This window comes from Fukomys damarensis, unplaced genomic scaffold (genome assembly GCF_012274545.1).
Source record: "Fukomys damarensis isolate Sample0158 unplaced genomic scaffold, DMR_v1.0_HiC HiC_scaffold_16, whole genome shotgun sequence".
NCBI classification, from domain to species: Eukaryota; Metazoa; Chordata; class Mammalia; order Rodentia; family Bathyergidae; genus Fukomys; species Fukomys damarensis.
In genome coordinates this window covers 126723298-126743464 of record NW_022900928.1, presented here as the reverse complement: position 1 = coordinate 126743464, position 20167 = coordinate 126723298, and the positions used below count along the sequence as shown (strand labels likewise).

The 20167-nt window shown below is 39.6% G+C and overlaps 1 protein-coding gene across 3 annotated transcripts in view; it reads right to left on the bottom strand.

The window, feature by feature from the left end:
• Positions 1-3868: 3868 nt before the first annotated feature.
• Daw1 (dynein assembly factor with WD repeats 1) overlaps positions 3869-20167 on the bottom strand; it is a 66005-nt gene continuing 49706 nt past the window's right edge. The window contains exons 10-13 of one of the 3 annotated variants that reach the window (XM_010608142.2): positions 19091-19205; positions 7995-8071; positions 5719-5881; positions 3869-4117 (exon numbers count right to left, since the gene is read on the bottom strand). In XM_010608142.2, coding sequence (XP_010606444.1) covers positions 4083-4117; positions 5719-5881; positions 7995-8071; positions 19091-19205 — 390 coding nt within the window. In that variant the 3' untranslated portion in view covers positions 3869-4082. Of the gene's footprint in view, positions 4118-4275; positions 4348-5718; positions 5882-7994; positions 8072-15918; positions 16383-19090; positions 19206-20167 lie in introns of those variants that run through there. The other 2 variants (XM_010608143.2, XM_033764666.1) reach the window with 2 other exon arrangements.

Genomic DNA, 20167 nt, shown 5'->3' with positions numbered 1-20167 from the left:
AAAAAAAAAAAAAAAAAAAAAAAAAAAAACCAGAGAAAGAAAGAAAAGAAAAGTCTTTGGCCTGGAAAAGAATTGGGGTTGTCCTCTTTCCTGAAGCACATCTAAAGGACATGTCTATTCTTGCCTGGGGAAAAATGTCTGGGATATTTCTTCAGTCCAAGAATATACATTCCCTCGGCAAAGAAGGGGGAAACCATATATGAATTAAGCAGAAATTCAGGCATTTCCCCCTGGAATCGCTATTTCCATCATTACAGATGAGAGGGTACATCCTCGAAATACCTACAAATAGCAAAGCTTAGAGGTAAGAAATACTAAGCCAGGAGCCATACCCGAAGCTGTTCCTTTCTGGAGGGTGGACAAATATCAAAACATCTGGCATAAAACAAAACACCAACTGCTGAAAGATTTTATGTCTGAAGTGCCTGCAGGAATGCAGGAGGAAGGCACTGGCTTCTTCAAACGGTGCTGTGAGCAAGTACAATCCGAATTTTAGGGCTTTTTTAGGGCACCCCTCCAGTAGGCATGAATCACTGAAATTTGAATAAATAAATCAGAACACCCTGGAGAATGTTTCTGCCTTTTCAAGAGATTTTAAAGTATTTCATAAATTGTAGCTTTTAAATAAAATTTTATTACCTTGAGGGGAAAAGTTTCAAGGAGAATTTTGAAATTCAATTTGACTGGTGATAATTACATCTTCCTCCTCACCAACCATGGCTTCCATTACAGATCAGGCTGGAAAAGGCTTTGTAACTTGCTCTGAAATTCAGAGCTCTGGGGGGGAAAAAAGGTGCAGAAAACCTGATTAAGAGTTATGAACAACACATTTGTTAGGATGATCCCAAATCTTATTCACACTCCCATAAGAATTCATGAGAGATGCTTGTGCAAAACACTATGTGTCTTTAACCTCCCTTTTCTTTCCAAGTGAATTGGAGCACTTATTGGCAGGGATGCTCTAAGACATAATATATTCATGAGACAATGTGCCTGAAATGTACAGATTCTTTCCTAGATCTTAAATCTATTAAATCCAAGTCACGTAAACTGTGTCCATAAATCTTAGCTCCCACTAAATGAGTGCTTACTATTGTATCAGGCTCTTTGTGTATCTAATAGCTCATATAATCCATGCAGATTCCCTCCATACTGTTATTAGTCCCGGTTTATAAAAGCATAACAGTCTCAGGAAGTGTTTGAATTCTCGAGGTCCCAGAGCCAAAAAGTGGTGGGGCAGGATAATAATACAGGCATTCTGATTCCAGAGTCCATAATTTCAATCAGCAGACTATTACCACTCATGAGTAACTAGTCATGGCAACTGTCCCTCCTCTCAGACAAGGGCCATTATGAAAGTCTGATGAGAATAAAAGGCAGCTATTGACCTCTTCGTCTAAGAACTGGACACACACACACACACACACACACACACACACCCCTTCCATTGAGAAATCTTCCTTTGAAACCCCCAAAGTCTTGTCTCCTCCGGTCAGCTGATGACCACATTACCTGAAGACCAGCAGGAAGTTCTCCCCACACCAAAGCTCTTAGTAGAACGCTTGTCAGTGACAGTCCATCCAGTATGTCCTGTTTTTGTTCTATAAAACTGACTCTTCTTTAACCTCTGATCTCCTGCTGCAGGTGACAGCAGGTGGCATCTCTGGCTTATGAGGAAGTCTTCTCTTTAATTAGGCCCCAGATTTATTTTATCTTTGACAATCAAACCAGTTTAACCCTTTAGGTTTAGTTACATGAAAATAACAAAATTCAAAGTACTCACAGTATCTAGGCTCTCAACCCACTGAAGTCATGATAAACTTTAATAAAATGTTAAAACCATTTATATTTACTCTGATCAAATATTAGTATTTAAAGACATATGAGTACTGGATTCCTTGATGGACTGCATCATTAGAAAACAAATTATCATAAACTGGTTCCCAACAGAGGTACCTATACAGAGAAAAGGAACCATCTCTTATTCACCTTCCTGGGCTGGGTTCTCATGGGTCAATGAGAAAACGTCTGTGTGGTGCCATGGAATTAACGCAACAACTCATTTGCCCCAGATCTCCCACAAGGATCCCAAGCTTTAGACTACACCACACTCTGAGCACTGTTCTGTGTCCCCACACAACCCTGATCCACAGGGGACATAGAATGAAACCTTTACTCTTTATACTCTTCTTTTGTAGCTGTAAGAAAAACAAGAACTTATCTGCCAAAAGATAAACACTGCCACCTGCTGAGATAAGAGAGCAAACAGAAAGTGTGCTAGCCATATGGTCCACTGGTTGTCAGAGGCAGCAATGTTCTCTTCATCATTCAGTAAAATCCACAGACAACTGACTGTTCTGCCAATTACTTGATTAATACCCCAAGAAAGGATTCGCAAAGGCAATTTTGTTCAAAGCAATGCACCACACCCACCACTTCCCCAAAGGCAAACCAAATCGCATCTTCGCCCTCATTGTACTCACAGCTTGAAGTTAACTTTTCTAGAATTCCCATCTCTTGCAGGTCCACAAATTAGCCACAAACTCATTTTAAAACTTCTGACACTCCAAACATAGGAAGAAATTCAGCACTAGAGGGAAACAGGTGGTTTTGACTGATGTATAATTTAGGGACCCCACTCTACAACTTTATCATGTTCCCTCAAAATTATAAGTTGATATCCTGTAAAGTTCTTACAAGAACTCAGGCGCTCCTCAGGGAAATAAAGGAGATGGTAGGGGAGAGGGTAAAGACTCAAGGTTACACAAACTTCTAAATATTTCTTATCATCGCTAAATTTGTTACACTTCCTACTTATTAAGTGAAATGATTTATGCAAAAATCTTACAGACGATGCAATTTGTAAAGTTTGGAGTTTTCTCTATTTAAGAAAGAAATAATATGAAAGGGCAAGAGGGAGCTAAGATAATTGACTGGAAAATAGTTTCAATTTCTCCTGACAGATAATGAGATTATATGTTACTACTTGTACTAAAGAAAATGAGTAATAGAGATATACTGAACATAGTTCCTATAGTTAGCAATACAATATTCTATACTTTCAATACATTCAGAGGCTAGATCTTATATGTTAAGTATTCTGATCACCAAAAAAAAAAAGAAATAACACTGTTGGAAGTAAGAGATACGTTTAGTACTCTGCTCATGATAGTGGTATCACAGGCATTTACATGTGCCCACATTCACCAAAGTATATACAATAGTAGGTGTGATTTTTTATCAACTGTATATCAATAAAGCTTCTTTAAAAAGATTGATTCTGTAAGATTCCCATGTGGTTTCTTGTTCTAAATTTAGATGTCATTAATTTTAGTTTGTGCTTTTAACTTTTAAAACTAATTTTTAATATGTATTTGAGCAGTTTTACAACCTTTTAAAAATGCTTTTTAGTGTGAAGGGAGGGCAGGGACAAGGGGAAAAAATGAGAACCAAGACCTGTCATGTAAAGGTACAAGATCCTAACTATGAATGTAACTATACTGTATACCTAAAATGTACCAATAAAATCAATTAAAAAATAATTTAAAAACAGAAAAAATGCTTTTTAATATTCAGCCATATTCCAATTCAGTAGTTGGTATGTCTGTTCTGTTTAACTTTGGTTTAGATCTCCTTACACTTTTTTAGCTCTCCATCAATCTAGAATATATTAAAAAGTACCATTTTACTTTCTTTATATCACCCCCAAACATATAGAAAACACCTAATTCATAAGGAATTTTCTCAGAAGAAAGCTTTATTCAACAGAAATTATCATAATAGCCTTGAAAGGAGAATCTAGGAGACATATTGGTAAGTCTCTCTGTTTTTACTTATCAGCATTATGATGCTATTAAAATAAAACACAACAGGAATAACTAGTGGCATTCACTAAATATTATGAAATCATCCTCATGAAATAATATCAAGATCATCAGTTTTATTGGTCAAATATGTGAAGTCAGGAACACAGTGCTTGTATAAAAAGGCTTATGAAATGTGAACATAGCTTGCTTGTCGTGTGGGAAGCTCAAGGTCTTGGTCACAATTGCTGGCGAGTTTGTTCACCGGCCGACTTCTGCTCAGCACCATATCCTACAGGTATTATCCTTGCTACCTGATTTAAAAAAAAAATTCACAATTTTTTGTTTGTGTTTTAATTTTGTCTACTTTGCACTCACTTTTCACAAGTCAACTTTTTCAGGGTCAAAAAAGAGGGCCATGAGAATTTGGAAATCCTGTACAAACTCTACAGCCCACATTTCAAACACACCTCACATATTAGAAAACATGAAGACCATGCTGGCTGCTTTTCTGCCAATTCGTGAAACCAACTTCAGGTGGCCCCTAAAAAAAATGCATGTAGTTCATTACACCAGGGGATACCAGAAAATAGGGCAGATAAATTCAGATAAAGTGACTGCTTTGCAGGCCACAGGACAGAAGTGTCACCCCCGTTTGAAGAAGCTCTACTGCCCAGTATAATTTAGCACGTAATACTCTGGAACACACTAAAAAATCAATAGTACCTTAAAAGAATTTAAGGATTTAGTGCCAGCATTTAAACAAGACACAAGCAACTACTATTCTTTCCTAAACTCTCCAAGGTCTGCTGTGTTACTGGCTGAGGTTAGAGCCAGCCTCACAGGAAACACAGAGATGATGGAAACCGACCTGCCTTCCTCTTCCTGCTGCCTCCCACAACACTGCCATCATGGGAAAGGAGGTGGTATTGTGTTGACAATAAAATATGCCTATGAGTGACTAGTGTTTCTAAAATACTTAAATTTTAGTTAACACCAGAAAATCATAAGCCCAAACACATAGCCTACAATTCTAGAGCTTGCCTATAATTAAGTAGGGCCCTAAGGGGGCTAATTCTCATCATCCTTGAAGTTGTATAACTAGGAAGACATTTAATCAGCTAAAGTATGACACCACACTTGATTCTGGGACATCAAACTTCTTAGATGATTTTGACAACTTTTAAATTGACTCAACACAATAAAAATCAGTGAGAAGTTAGCAGATTTGGCTTTCTGAGCCTGCCTAGGGCATCTCTACCCAACACTATCTATAGCCCTGCTCCTTGCCAAGCCCTCTGCCAGAGACACCAAACTAATGTGATGACATGACTTTCTTTTAGTGTCTCCTTTACACAACACAAATTAATCTGCTCTAAATCCACTCCTATAAAATGTTGTTGCTATGAATAATTCACAAGAAGTTCCTAATGGTAGGAAAAAATGCTCAATATGCTCTCTTTTGCCCAAATATTAGCACATTAGCAAGAAATATCTACAGAGAAAGCAACTTAGCTCAGAGTAAACCTCCAATGGGCTATGAAACCAACTGTGGAGAACACTGGTCCTGACTTGTTTTGGTTACTCCTGGTCATGGACATCAATTGAATATTAACCTTTTGATCCATGGAAGACTGGAGAAATATACTAACCCACAAGGCAGGCTCTCAAATTGCTGCCTTATCTAGAGCGACTCACATTCAAAATTCATGAGGTCTTACAGAGAGGGGCAGCACTCATCCCTGTGGGTCCTGATACAATTAATCTTAAATAATGGGGACAGAATGACATGCCAAAATGAGACAGGGACCCTGGAAAAGGGGTAGTGGTGGGAGTGACTTCCTTTTAGCATGCAGCTTAGGAACAGTCAATTTAAAAGGAAAGCCAAGCCTATGGTGAATACCTCCCTCCCTACCTGTAATGACTATGTTGCCTTTATAGTTGAAAGCACATGAAAAGATCTCATCCCTGTGCCCCTCTAGAACCTGGAGACACTGGCCAGAGTTAGCATCCCAGATTCGAGCTGTTTTGTCAGAGCTGCCAGTCAGAAGGCGGTTCCCTTGGGGATTGAAAGAAATCTAAAAAGAAAGAAAGAAAAATGATCGCATGTTTATGTAATAGTTCCTGATAAATTTTCATCAACAGAAATAGGACATAACTAATCACCTGTCATCTCTCCAGCAAAGTACTTGTTTACTTTTACACAGAACAATTTCTTCATAATGAGAAAAATGTTATATGGACATGAAAATTAAAATCTAGATGGAAAAGTTTAATCAACTACCCCTTCCCATTTCTAAGGATAAAGACAAAAGCATTGTTATAATTTGAGTATTTCCCACCCAGCTTCTTTCCAAAGACTCAGGATGACTTCCTCCTTTGTTCAGACAAAGAGAACCTGGCTGTGGATGAAGGTCCAAGGCAGAGAGTGTCATACGCAAAGCCCCAGGCCATCTCCGCAACGTGACTTTCGGCAATTAAAAGCGTAGATTCCCATTATCACTGTGCCATTGAATGAAGGGACTTTCTATTACTACTGCCTGAATGCCTCCAAAGTGCCAGGCACTGTTAACTTGTATCTGAACTGCAGCCTGACACCAAGTGGTCCACCATTCCTTCAGGAGTTACGGCTTTAGATGTAGTACATCCCCCAGATGTCTCATGTGTTCAGAAGTGGGACTTTTTGAAGGTGACTGGGTCACGGGGATGCTGTACTCATTAGTGGGATCATCCACTGGATGAATTCTACAGCTGAAGGTGCTTTTAGAAGGTGGGACTGAGTGGGAAGAGGTGCATCCCTGGGGGTGTGGCCTGGAAGGGTCTGTTTCTGCTCCTGCCTCCTCCTGTCTCTCACTCTGCCTCACAGCCTCCATGACTTATCCCTCTGCTAATGCCATTTCTGCCATGGAGCCAGGAACCATGGACTGTAACCGAGCCAAAATAAACTTCTCCTCCTTTATATTGCTGGTGCCTGGTACCTCGTCCCAGTGACAAGAAAACTGACTGGGACTGAAGTCACACCTCGCTCCCTCTTGATCATCAGGAGACAATGACTTTGGCCCTGTCCTCTGCCCAAAGATCTGAGCTGTGTCCATAACTCATCACTGTGTCCTCCTACCTGTCCAATGCCCAATGCCAATGGAAGCTCTCAAAAGCATTTTCTGAGTGAGTGAGTGAATGAATGAATGAATGAATAGCTCCGGCCCCCATAGAAATGCCACTGTCACATGGAAATTCTGTAAGTGACATAGTCACTTAACAAGCATAAAATTTAAAACAAAGAATCTCCTTGTATTCACACATTCTGGAGTACAGATGCATACTAGTTAAGAGGAATTGCCAGACATGTTGCTAGCTATCTAGCCGGTTACTTGGGAACATGACCTGGACTCCCTGACATCCATGACCCACCTTCCCAGGCCCTCCTGCCACCTCTGTGCTTCTCCGCTATTGGAAGGTCTTAGGCTTTATCACAGCTCTGCCCAGCCAAAGGGCAAGGCCACCAGCTGCAGGGGCAGAGGTGAGAGAGCTAAGAGTCTCACATGGGGCGGATCCAGGTTCTAAATGGAGCCTCCAGAGGCTGGAAACCATCAAGAAGGAGCAAAGATGAGCTCAGACACGAGACCAAGAATTTCTCTGAGTCGGGAAGTGAAAGACCCCCTAGATCACAGCTACCATGTTCCGGTGGTACAAATATAAACCCCAGAACACTGACTGGGCGGCTCTGCTCTGTGAATAAGCTTTCGGGAAAAGTTTACACAAAATCCTAAGATGCAACTTTTTTATTTCAAAGTGGATAATTATAAACTTTAAGTGCTGAGTATTTCCAGGAAATACTTTCTCAATTGCATCTCATTTACAAAATACTTGATACTCGCTATACAGGATGCTTTTGGCACAATAAACTTGAGTGTTTACTATAACAGAACTTCCTGGCACCTCAGAAGCTCCATACATTGCTGTATTATGTATTATTTTCAGTTAAGTCTTTTGCTCAATGCTGTTTTACACTTTCAAAATATTTTACAAATCACTTATTATGCTACATTTTGGAGAAGGATATATTAAAAGGCTTTCTAGAATAAAATAGTAAAGTTGAGCAGACTTTTGTACAAATAAAACTACTTATGCAGAGTACGCTGTTTATTTTTTCAAAGTCAATGAGGTTTCCCAAGTGAAAGAGCAACTCACCTTTGAAATTTCTCCTTCATGACCTTCCAGTTTGGTGATGAACTTTCTTGTGGCTGTATGGTAAACTCTCGCCGTTCCTTTTTGAGAGGGGTGGGGATATATATCAGTTCATCTGCAATGCAGTACTTTGGCCCAAAGACTGAGGCCCCAATGCCTGTCCTGTGACACAAGAGCTCTGTTCTGAATTCTTCTTCCCTGGAGTGAGAGCAAGGGCTTAGCCCTCTAAATGCAAGCTGATCCCACTGCACAAGAGTGTGGAAGGCAGCTCCTCACTGTCCCTGACCTTATTGCAAAGAGGAAATAGATTCCAAGGTAAGAGGAGGTGTGGAACAAGAACCAGAAAGAAAAAGGATTTTAGAGGGAAAAAAGAGACCAGACAAAGTTCCAAGAGGTAGCTGATGAGCTGAGCAGTGAGACCCACATGCGATGCAAAGAGGAGTTTCTGCCCAGGGAGGCCCACACCATGGAGAAACAATAAAAAATGTAGGATGGATGGAAAAACGGGTGAACGGATGGGTGGATGGATTGGTGGATGGATGGGATGATTGGCTGACAAATTTGATAGCTGAATGAAAAAATAATATGTAGATTTCCTTCGAATTAAGAATGAAGGAGATAAATACGCATAGGAAGAAAAATCAATAGTGAAACTGTTGTCCTGACAAAAGTTACAATGGATTTGACCAGATACTTTCTTATCACAAGTTGTGGCAGGACATTAAAAGTAAAATTTCTCAACAAATGATTTTCCTTACCTTTCTGAAAGTGTCGACTGCAGAAGGAAGTAGAGAAAAGAATGAGTAAAAACAAAACCCTGCCATTTCAGAATATGTGTGATTAAAAACAAAAAGCTTTCCACTTAATTGGATGTTTCAAAATCCTTAAAGGAATGGGGCCAAAAATGTTTGAAGAATATGCTAGCAAATGCTTCATAGAACTTTACTTTAAATTTTATAAAAGCAGGGCCGGGGGGTTAGCTCAGGGGTTCTGCCGCCTGCCTCACAAGCACAAGGACCCGAGTTCGATCCCCAATACCAAAAATAAAATAAAAATAAGAAAATAAATTTAATAAAAGCATATTTTTAAACTTCAAAAAACATAAATCATATGAAGATAAATGTGAAATAGGAGCACCAAAAAAAATTAGACTTGAGGTTAATTCCAATATACAGAAACAAAGCAAGGATATAACTTTAAGAAGGGAATTAAGAGAAAAAATAAGTAAAAATATTGGCCAAAGATTGATTCAAACATCTGGATTTCTTAGGAAGTACAGAATGAAAAGAGATATAAAACACTTCAAATTTTAGAGAGAGAAAATTCTTTAGTAATGTTTTATCGAACAAGAAAAGATTAGAATCACTACTTGATGGCACACACCCATAATCCTAGCATTCCGGAAGGCTGAAGCAGGAGGATCAAAAGTTTGGTCCCAGCCTTGGCAATTTAACAACTTAGCAAAACCCTTTTTCAAAATAAAAAATAGAAAGGTCTGGGATGTAGCTCAGTGCAAAGGCCTAGTTCAGTCCCCTCTGCTGAAAAGCCAACAAACAAAAATAGAAAATTAAAAAAAAAAAAAAGACATGACCTAGAAGAACTGAACTTGTATATATGGTCCTCCTCCATCTCCTAGAATCCTAATCTCCAACAGGGATCCTCCCCACATGCTGATGACCAACTTTCACTGTTCTACAGACTCCAACGTCCTGCATGAAATGTGCATGTGGAACTGCTCAGTTCTGTCACCCTTTCCACACCATAACTCCACAGGGACATTGATTCATCTTCTTTGTTCACTCACATCCACCACGTTCCTCAAACAAGCCCTGCCACAAAGCACCTACTTCAGGGCATATTGTGAAATAACTCCTCTCTGTCAATGTGAATGGTATTTAAAATGAAACGTGTTGCCGGGGATTTAGCTCAGCAGTTCAGTGGCCTGCCTTGTAAGCGCAAGGACCTGAGTTCGATCCCTGGTACCAAAAAAATAAAAATAAATAAATAAATAAAATGAAATGTGTGGATTAATTATAGATAAAGGCTGGTTTTTAAAAGCTAAAATCTGTGGTTTTTCTATAAAATGGAATACTACTCAGGCATAAAGAATGAGAAATTACAGTCATTCATAGGAAAATGGATACATTTTGAGGATATACTCCTAAGTGAAATAAATAAGTCACACATGTGTAAATACTGAATAGTTTCTCTGGTGTGAAAAACTATAATAGTACACAAGATCCTAATGGGATAATTAACAATGTGAAATAAGAAGAAAAGGGCCAAAGGTGTAGGGAAAGTGGGAAGAGTAGGGAAAAGGGAATAAGGGAAAAGAAAAAAGTATGAGAAAATGAAAAATTGGAAATAAAGTGCTTGTAAATCGGGAGGGAAGAAGGGGATAAAGGGAGGGCAGGGACAAGGGTAAAAAATGAGAACCAAGACCTGTCACGTAAAGGTACAAGATCCCATAATGAATGTAACTGTACTGTATACCTAGAATGTACCAATAAACTCAACAAAAAGGAAAAAAAAGCCAAAATCTCTGAAAAGGTGAAAAAAATGGCTACTTTAAAAGAATAAAATTCCCCAGACTCAGAGAGTCAACATTTACACTATAAATAGGACTTGTATCTAAAGACAGCCATTGAAAAATCGCAGTAAGAGAGCAAGTAGGCAGATATAATTTTGAAAAGGGGAAACAATGGTGAAATAAAGATTGAATAACTAAAATCACTGGTAAAATTTTAAAACTCAGTGTAACACAAACGATATATGACTTCTTAAAAGCATGTTCATCACAAGGGGCAAATCAAAAAAATCTAAACAATAAGACATCCAAGGAAAAATCATTTCACTTGTCCAAGGTAGGGAGCATTACAATCCCCAACTGTGATAAAAAGAGCATGGTAGCTCCTGGGTAGGAAGAATCAACATAGTGAAAATGGCCATACTACCAAAACTGTTATATACATTCAATGCAGTGCCAATTGAAATTCCAACACTATATTTCACAGAACTAGAAAAAAGAATCCAAAAATTCATTTGGAACCACAAGAGACCTAGAATAGCAAAAGCCATTATAGGCAACAGTCACATGGCACCAGGTGTAACAATTCCCAATTTGAAACTATACTACAAAGCCACTGTGATAAAAACAGCATGGTACTGGCAAAGAAATAGGCCTGAGGATCAATGGAACAGACTGGAAGACACAAAAACAAATGCAGATGTACTCAGCTACCTCATCTTTGACAAAGGAGCTCACCATCCTCAGTGGAGGAAAGATAGCCTCTTTAATAAATGGTGTTGGAAAAACTGGATATCAACCTGTCACAGATTAAAATTAGACCCTTATCTTTCGCCATGCACTAAATTAAAATCCAAATGGATTAAAGATCTAAATATTAAAACAGAAACATTAAACTTGCTGGAAAGTAAGTTAGGCAGAACTCTGGAAGACATTGGTATAGGAAAAGACTTTATGAACAAATCCTCAGTAGCACGGGAACTAGCAGAAAGAATCAACAACTGGGATCTCATCTTACTAAAAAGCTTCTGTACTTCAAAAGAAACCATTAGCAGAACTAAGAGACAATCTACAATGTGGGAAAAAATTTTTACCAGCTGTACCTCAGACAAAGGACTATTATCAAGGATATATAAAGAACTCAAAACAATCAGTCCCCCCAAATATAAAGACCCGATCCAAAAATGGGCATCCGAAATGAACAGACATTTCTCATACAAAGAAGTGAAAGCAGCAAGAAAATATATGAAAAAATGTTCCACATCACTGGTCATTCGAGAGATGCAGATGAAAACAACACTGAGATTCCACCTCACCCCACAAAGAATGGCTGCTATCAAGAAATCACACAATAACAAATGTTGGCGGGGTTGTGGGGAGAAAGGAACCCTCCTCCATTGTTGGTGGGAGTGCAGACTAGTGCAACCACTATGGAAATCAATATGGAGATACCTCAAAGAGCTTGGACTGGAGGTTCCATTTGACCCAGCCATCCCTCTGTTGGGTATCTTTCCAAGAGAACTGAAAGAATCATATCACAGAGAAGTATGTGCACCCATGTTTATAGCGGCACAGTTTGTAATAGCTAAATCTTGGAAACAACCTATTTGCCCATCCGTTGGAAACTGGATAAAGAAGTTGTGGTTTTTCTATAAAATGGAATATTACTCAGCCATAAAGAGCGAGAGAATAGATTCATTCATAGGAAAATGGATACATATTGAAGATATACTCCTAAGTGAAATAAATAAGTCCCACATGTGTAAATACCAAATAGTTTCCCTGGTGTGAATATTCTGCAACAATGCATAAGATTCTAATAAGATTACTGACATTTAGAAATGGGAGGAAAGGAGCTAAAGGTGTAGGGAAGGTGTGATACGTAGGGGAAGAACAAAAAGGGAAAAGAAAAAAATGTGAGAGAATGAAAAGATGAAAATAAAGTGTTTGTAGATGGGGAGGGGAGGAGGGGGTGAAGGGAGGGCAGAGGTAAGGGGAAAAAATGAGAATCAAGACTTGCCATGTAAAGGTACATGATCCCAACAATGAATGTAACTGTACTGTATCCCTAAATGTACCAATAAACTCAATAAAAAAAAAAAGAGCATGGTACTGGCAAAGAAACAGACCCCAAGGGTCAGTGGAACAGATTAGAAGATGCAGAAACAACTCCAGACACACTCAGCCACCTCATCTTTGACGAAGGAGCCAAACACTCTCACTGGAGGAAAGATAGCCTCTTTAATAAATGGTGCTGGAAAAACTGGGTTTCAACCTATGCCTCTCACCTTGTACTAAACTAAAATCAAACTGGGTTAAAAATCTAAATATTAAAGCAGAAACACTAAAGCAGCTGGAAGAGAGGTTAGGTAGAACTTGTGAAGACATTGGCATAGGAAAAGATTTCATGAACAAAACCTCAGTCACAGGCAAAATAGCACAAAATCAACAAGTGGGATCTCTTCTTATTAAAAAGCTTCTGCACAGCAAGAGAAACCACCAACAGTGTGAAGAGATAGCCCACAACGTGGGAAAAAAATTTCACCATCTGGTCCTCAGCCAAAGATCTACTAGAATATATAAAGAACTTTAAAAAAATACAACCTCCCAAACTTAAAGAACCAATCCAAAAATGGGCATCTGAAATGAACAGACTTTTCTCAAACAAAGTAGAAATACATATGAAAAAATGTTCAATATCACTGGTCATTTGAGAAATGCAAACGGAAACAACGCTGAGATTCCTCCTCACCCCAGAAAGAATGGCTGCTATCAAGAAATCAACCAACAACAAATGCTGATGGGGCTGTGTGGGAAAAGGAGCCCTGTTCCCCTGTTGGTGGGAGAGTAGACTGGTGCAACCACTGTGAAAATCAGTATGGAGAGACCTCAAAGAACTATAATTACAGGTCCCATATGATCCAGCTATTTCCCTGCTGGGTATCTTTCCCAAAAAATTAAAAGAATCATACCACAGCAATATATGTGTACCCATGTTTATAGAGGTACAGTGCGTAATAGATAAATCTTGAAACAGTCTAATTGCCCATCAACTGGAGATTGGATAAAGAAAATGTGTTTTTTTAAAAAATAAAATGGAGTGCTACTTAGCCGTAAAGAATGAGAAACTAGAGGCATTTATAGCGAAATGGATGCACATTGAGGCAATACTCGTAAGTGCAATAAATAGGAAACACATGTAAATACTGAATAGTTTCTCTGGTGTGAGAAACTGAAAGTGTAAATAAGGATCAAAATAATTGACACAATTATATAATGGATAATGTGAAATAGGAAGAAAAGGTCTAAGGGGGAGGGGAAATGGGAGGGGCGGGGAAGGGAAAGGAATAAATATGAGAAAAGGAAAAGATTGAAACAAGGTCTTTATAAATAGGGAGGGGGAGGAGTTGAAGGGAGGACAGGGGAATGGGGAAAAATGAGGACCAAGATACATTATGTAAAGGTACAAATTCCCAATAATGAATATTAGCATATTGTATTCCTAAAATACACCGATAAAGTTAATGGAAAAAAGTGTAAAGAACATTCACTTGTCCAGATTTCTTAAATGGTATTTATGCACACATAATGTAGAGCCAATTGTGGTCTTTGGGGGAACCAGACAAACATATGTAGCCTCACGCATTCCTGTCAGAAGGGTAGCTTCGATGTGGTGTAGACTCGTGCCTGCTCGTCAGAACGTTGACACGGTCACACTGCAGAACGCTATGCTTTCACAGACAGCGACAAGACGGAGTGGGAATGTGGCCACCGGAGAGATGATGCAGACATCAGGTGATATCACACATGATACATGGGAGAGGAAGCCAATAGCTTGGTGTCTTTTGCAGTCATGAGGGAGATAAAATAAACCCATATTATGGTCAAATGTGCCTACTGGAAAGAAGATGCAGAGACAGTGTCATGTCACCTATGAATATCAGAGCGATGACCTAGGTGCAATGCACACAGTCCTGACAAGATGACGCACACACACCTGAGAGTCAGGATGAGACAGAAAGTAAAGCACCATGCGCTATCACCAAGGAGATAATTCCAGTGCAGTGTAGGATTGGCTACAGCAGCTGGAAGTTCAGGTAGACACAGTGAGCATTGTACAAGGTTAACAAATAACATAGACATCGTATGCCATGGTGTGCGGTTGTCAGGGACGTAAAAAAGACACAGTGAGGCGTCAGGCAGATAATACAATGACGAGGTACAGTTGTGCACTGCAGAGAGATGATGAACAGCGTAGCGGCTTCTGTTGCCTTCCAGAGATGACACAACATCAAACACGCTCATCACTAACGTGCACATGTCACATGTGGTGACTAGGAGGTGATTCGAAATAGTGTAACACTCCATGAGGTCATCAAGAATGACCAAGACATGGAACAGCCTCGCAGGTGGTTTTCAAGGGGATGAAGTGAACACAGACAGACATTCATGATATGTGTTTTTATTAAAGAGAAGAACCTTAGTTTAAATATCATATACAGTTACCAAAGAGACAGTACAGTCATAGGATAGCACCATGCGTGCTCGATAAGCAGGTTTTGCAGACATAGTGTCATTCCAGATCTGCTACCTAGTTAATGCCACAGACACCTCAGCATAATATATCGTCATCAGTAGTACTATTCAGGGTACAACATCATGTATGACTTTATTTATATGTATGGAACCACACTGAAAATTTGTTCCTCTTAAGAAAACATAGATACAGTATACAATCACACATGGTTGCCAAAGAAATTGTTAGGTACAGAGTAGCATCCTGCTTTTAGGGTGGTGCACAGGTATAACCCTACATGATTACAGTGAGGTAATGAAGGCATAACCTTGCATCTCCCGTGGTTGTGAGGTGCTAGCAAAGGCACTGAAAAAGCACACGCTCATTTCTAATCCGACTGACATTGTGGAACGTGAAAACCAGTTGTCAACAGAACAATGCAGAAATAAATAATGTATCATCAAATGTAACTTTCAAGGTGACAACACAGACACAGTGTAATGTGATGAATTGTGCACAGGGAGATGAACTATAGCACACTGTACAGAGTTCTAAGAGACATGATGCAGATATTAGGACTCAACATTAAGCGTGGTTATCAGGAAGAGGAAATGTGTAGCATTTCACATAGTTACCAAGGACGTGACAGACTACAGGGACACATGTGGTCCAGAGAGACATGATATTGCACTGTGATATATGACAGTAATAAGATGAAATGTTATATAGCTTCATAGAGTGCTCTCAAGGCCTTGAGTCAAACAGTAAAACCCACAGGTGTTTACTATGGAGATAATATATATTACAGAACCACATATCATTCTCAAAACCTTGACAAGGAGCTAGCATTTCCACAGCAGTTTCCATCCTGGTGAGCCAGAGGTAGCAGGACCCCCCAGGGCACATGAGAGACTCACCATGGCAGCAAGCACACAGCTACAGGATGGAGACAGAACCCAGCCAAGGGTAGGCAACTTGAAGGAGAAGGCCAAGAGATGCAATCCAGTAACGAGGTGTACAGAATAAGAAGCAGGTATGCTCCTGGACCCCAGCACAGCACACAGCCCAGGTCTGGTGAATGCGCCATCTTGGAAAACATGAAACCCAGGGTAGCAGCTGCCCAGAGGCACCCAGTCTCGTCGTCACTGCCCAGTGCCCACCAGGCCAGATCTTCTCCTGCTGGGACAGGGGGCCCAGAGATGAAGATATTTGCCTTCATAGGACAGGGCCCTGTGGGAAGGCAACCTGGAGTCACCCAGAAGGCAGTAGCTGGGAGAGACCTGCCAAGCCCCAGTGGCGAAGGGTAGGGATGGTCCTGGCTGGGCATCCAGAAGCAGCACTTTGGAATCTGTGAGACAATGAGAAACACAGGGGCTTGCAACAGTGGTGACCTGTACCATTCGGGGATGAGGAAAAGACACAGAGTCCTGCCAGTGAGAGTTCTCTCCTGCCAACTGAATTCAGAACCCAAACTATACCGAATGCAAGGGTTGGAAAGAGATCCCAAGGAAAGGTGAACAACAGGGTCATGTGATCACTGCAAGTGGAGAAAGCACTTCAAATCTGCCCCTGCAGAAGCTCAAAACCATGGGCTTCATAGGTCAGATAGGAACTCAGCAAGCAGAAGTACAGCAGTGACCTAGAAGAAGAGTAGGTGAAGAAAAACTGCCCAGTGGTACACAGGGATGCTATTCTGCCTCCCGCCTAGATGGAAGAAGTCTCCGTGGGGCAGGGGCACAGCTGTAAGCAGAGTGTTGGAGTCCGAGAGGTGGAGAGGGTAAAGCTAACAGCAGAGCCTGGGGCAGAAAATGGACCCGTGAGCCTAAGGCTGACACTGCCAAAGAAGGGGTGCTGTGACCCACCAGCCTGTGGAGGACACCAGAGGCTCCTGACCACTGTGCCCTGAACAACAGGATGGGCGAGCCTGTTCAAAAGTTCCCCTAACCAGAGAAGGTTAAGTGTCATCCTTTTTTTCTTCTTTTATTTTTTGACTGTTGGAGCTTTGGATATATGAGTCCTGGCTACAGCTGCTGGAGCGAGAATATCATGTTCTAGGTGGTTCAGCCAATATGACCACATCAGTCGCTATTTCTTACAGATTGTCAGTTGAATGATTGGATACAAGCTCCTTATCTCTTCTCTACGTTCCCAGCTACAATCTCTTCCTTTCTCTGCCTTCATTATTTTCTCCTACATCTCTTCTTCTCTCAGCTCCACACCCTTATATCTTTTTTCTCTTTTCTTTACTTTTTCTAACTTTTCTTCTCCTTTATACATACACTTTTTAGAGTGATCTAAATTTTATAGTATCTTACCATCTCACATTAAGCTCTCCCACACTGTGGAACACTCATCAGCCATAAAGAACGAAATCACATCATGTGTAGGAAAATGAATGGAACATGAAACCATAAAGTAAGTGAAATAAGTCAGGTTCAGAAAATTAAATATTGTATCATTTTCCCTGTATAAGAAACTTAAAACATAAAGAAAAGGTTATAAAACAAAGGAGAGATTGTAGGAAATCAGAAGGCAGACTTAGAAACAGGGGAGGAAATGAGGGGGGAGATGGAGGGGGGTAAAGGGATTGAAAATAATCGAGATATCTATGTATGTACCAATCTCCCAAAGCAGTGTACACCAGTGCAGAAGATGTTATGTATGCAGAGTATGTCAGTACAGGTGGTTGTTAGGGAGGTGATACAGACTGTATGATACTGCATGTGTGGCAGGTACAGTAAAACATCATGCAAGGTTTTTAAGAATAAGGTGCAAGTGAAGTGTACAATAATACATGGTAACAGGGAAATGACACACAATATACTGTCACACATGGCCAATGGGAAAATGAGAGATACAGTGTCAGTACCACATGTGCTCTTCCTGGAATGGAGGCCTGCCTAATATGGCACCATATTTATGGTCATCAGTAAGATGACCAAACATAGTGTAGAATTAGGAAAGGTAGCCAAAAAGACAATTCAAAGCATATCATCATATGTTTATCACAAAGATGTGGCAGACATAATGCACAAAATGATGCTGCAGATTATTACAGGAGAAACAAAGACCTGCGCATATGTACGTGTGGTCATAAGGTAAGGACGCGACACAGTGTGTGACATATTATTAAGAGTATAGTTTTTCATATATTTACTTGCTGCTTTTATTTCTTTGTCTGAGAAATGTCTATTCATTTCAGATGCCCATTTTAGAACTGGGTCTTTATATTTGGGTGGGCTGGTTTTTTTGAGTTCTTTATATATTTTAGATAATAGTCCTTTGCCTGGGGAGCAGCTGGTAAAAAGTTTTTCGCACATTGTAGGTTGTCTCTTAGTTCTGTTGATGGTTTCTTTTGCAGTGCAGAACAGCCCATCTGCCCATCAATTGGAAACTGGATAAAGAAGATGTGGTTTTTCTATAAAGTGGAATACTACTCAGCCATAAAGAATGAGAAAGATTCATTCATAGGAAAATGGATATATATTGAGGATATACTTCAAAGTGAAATAAATAAGTCACGCATATGCAAATACCAAATAGTTTCTCTAGTGTGTAAAACTAAAATAGTACTCAAGATCCTAACGGGACAAATAGCAAATAGGAAGAAAAGGACCAAAGGTGTAGGGACAGTGAGAAAGATAGGGAAAAGGGAATAAGGGAAAAGGAAAAAAATATGAGAAAATGTAAAAATGGAATTAAAGTGTTTGAAGGTGGGGAGGGGAGGAGGAGGTTGAGGGAGGGTGGGGACAAGGGGAAAAAATGAGAACCAAGACCTGGCATGTAAAGGTACAAGATCCCAGTAATGAATGTAACTGTACTATTTACCTAGAATGTACCAATAAATTAAATTTTAAAAAATAAATAAAGAGTGAGAACACAGAAAAAAACAAAGAGTATAACAGACACCCTGCAATGACATGTACGGTCATCGTGGAGAAAAGGTACATAGAATTTCCACCATTTCTTGCTTTTTCTCAGGGTGATGATCCACAGGACAGACACAAGCAGGGTAGTAATTCCTCTATAAATTAAATACATGAGTAGGTCACCTACCATCAGCTGAAGCAGTTGCAAAAAGCCTTCCAGTATAATCAAAGCAACTGTCAAGTATTTCGTCATCATGGCCTGTTAAGGTTGATACACATTTTCCATTTGTAGCATCCCACAGCTGCAGTTAAAGAAACAAACTGATTTTCTGCTTTAAGTGTAAAGATGTCCAAACGGTCTTACAACATGCTAATGGCTAGTTAAATAACTATGCCAAAATTTTGGGTATAATTCTCACTTGTTCAGTTAATTTTACCTTGATTAATGACCAGAGACCACATCCAACTACCTGTCAAGGCACACTTTGGTCAAAGAAAGCCAAAGTCAGAAGTTAGTCTGCTACATTAGGGCCACTAGTCTAACCACAGTGTTAGGAAAAGAAAAAAAAATCTCAAAATATATACTTTAGTGATTTAAGAAGGGTGCCCTTTTTATCGTTAGGACATTACATGGTAATGTACCAAACTAGAATGCCAGCAAATGAGCAGTACATGATATATTTCACAGACAATGAAATATTAATTAGAGCATACATTCTTAGTAACCATTTTGTAATGTGCAGAAACAGAGGCAGACAGATACTTAACTGAGGCTCCTTGAGGGCCATGCTAAATCAAAGATTAATAAGTGAACAGTATGACATTAAACAATCATAAAGTGCTCTTTTTATTTATTTTATTTTTTTTTATTGAGTTTATTGGTACATTTAGGGATACAGTACAGTTACATTCATTGTTGGGATCATGTACCTTTACATGGCAAGTCTTGATTCTCATTTTTTTCCCCTTACCTCTGCCCTCCCTTCACCCCCTCCTCCCCTCCCCATCTACAAACACTTTATTTTCATCTTTTCATTCTCTCACATTTTTTTCTTTTCCCTTTTTGTTCTTCCCCTACGTATCACACCTTCCCTACACCTTTAGCTCCTTTCCTCCCATTTCTAAATGTCAGTAATCTTATTAGAATCTTATGCATTGTTGCAGAATATTCACACCAGGGAAACTATTTGGTATTTACACATGTGGGACTTATTTATTTCACTTAGGAGTATATCTTCAATATGTATCCATTTTCCTATGAATG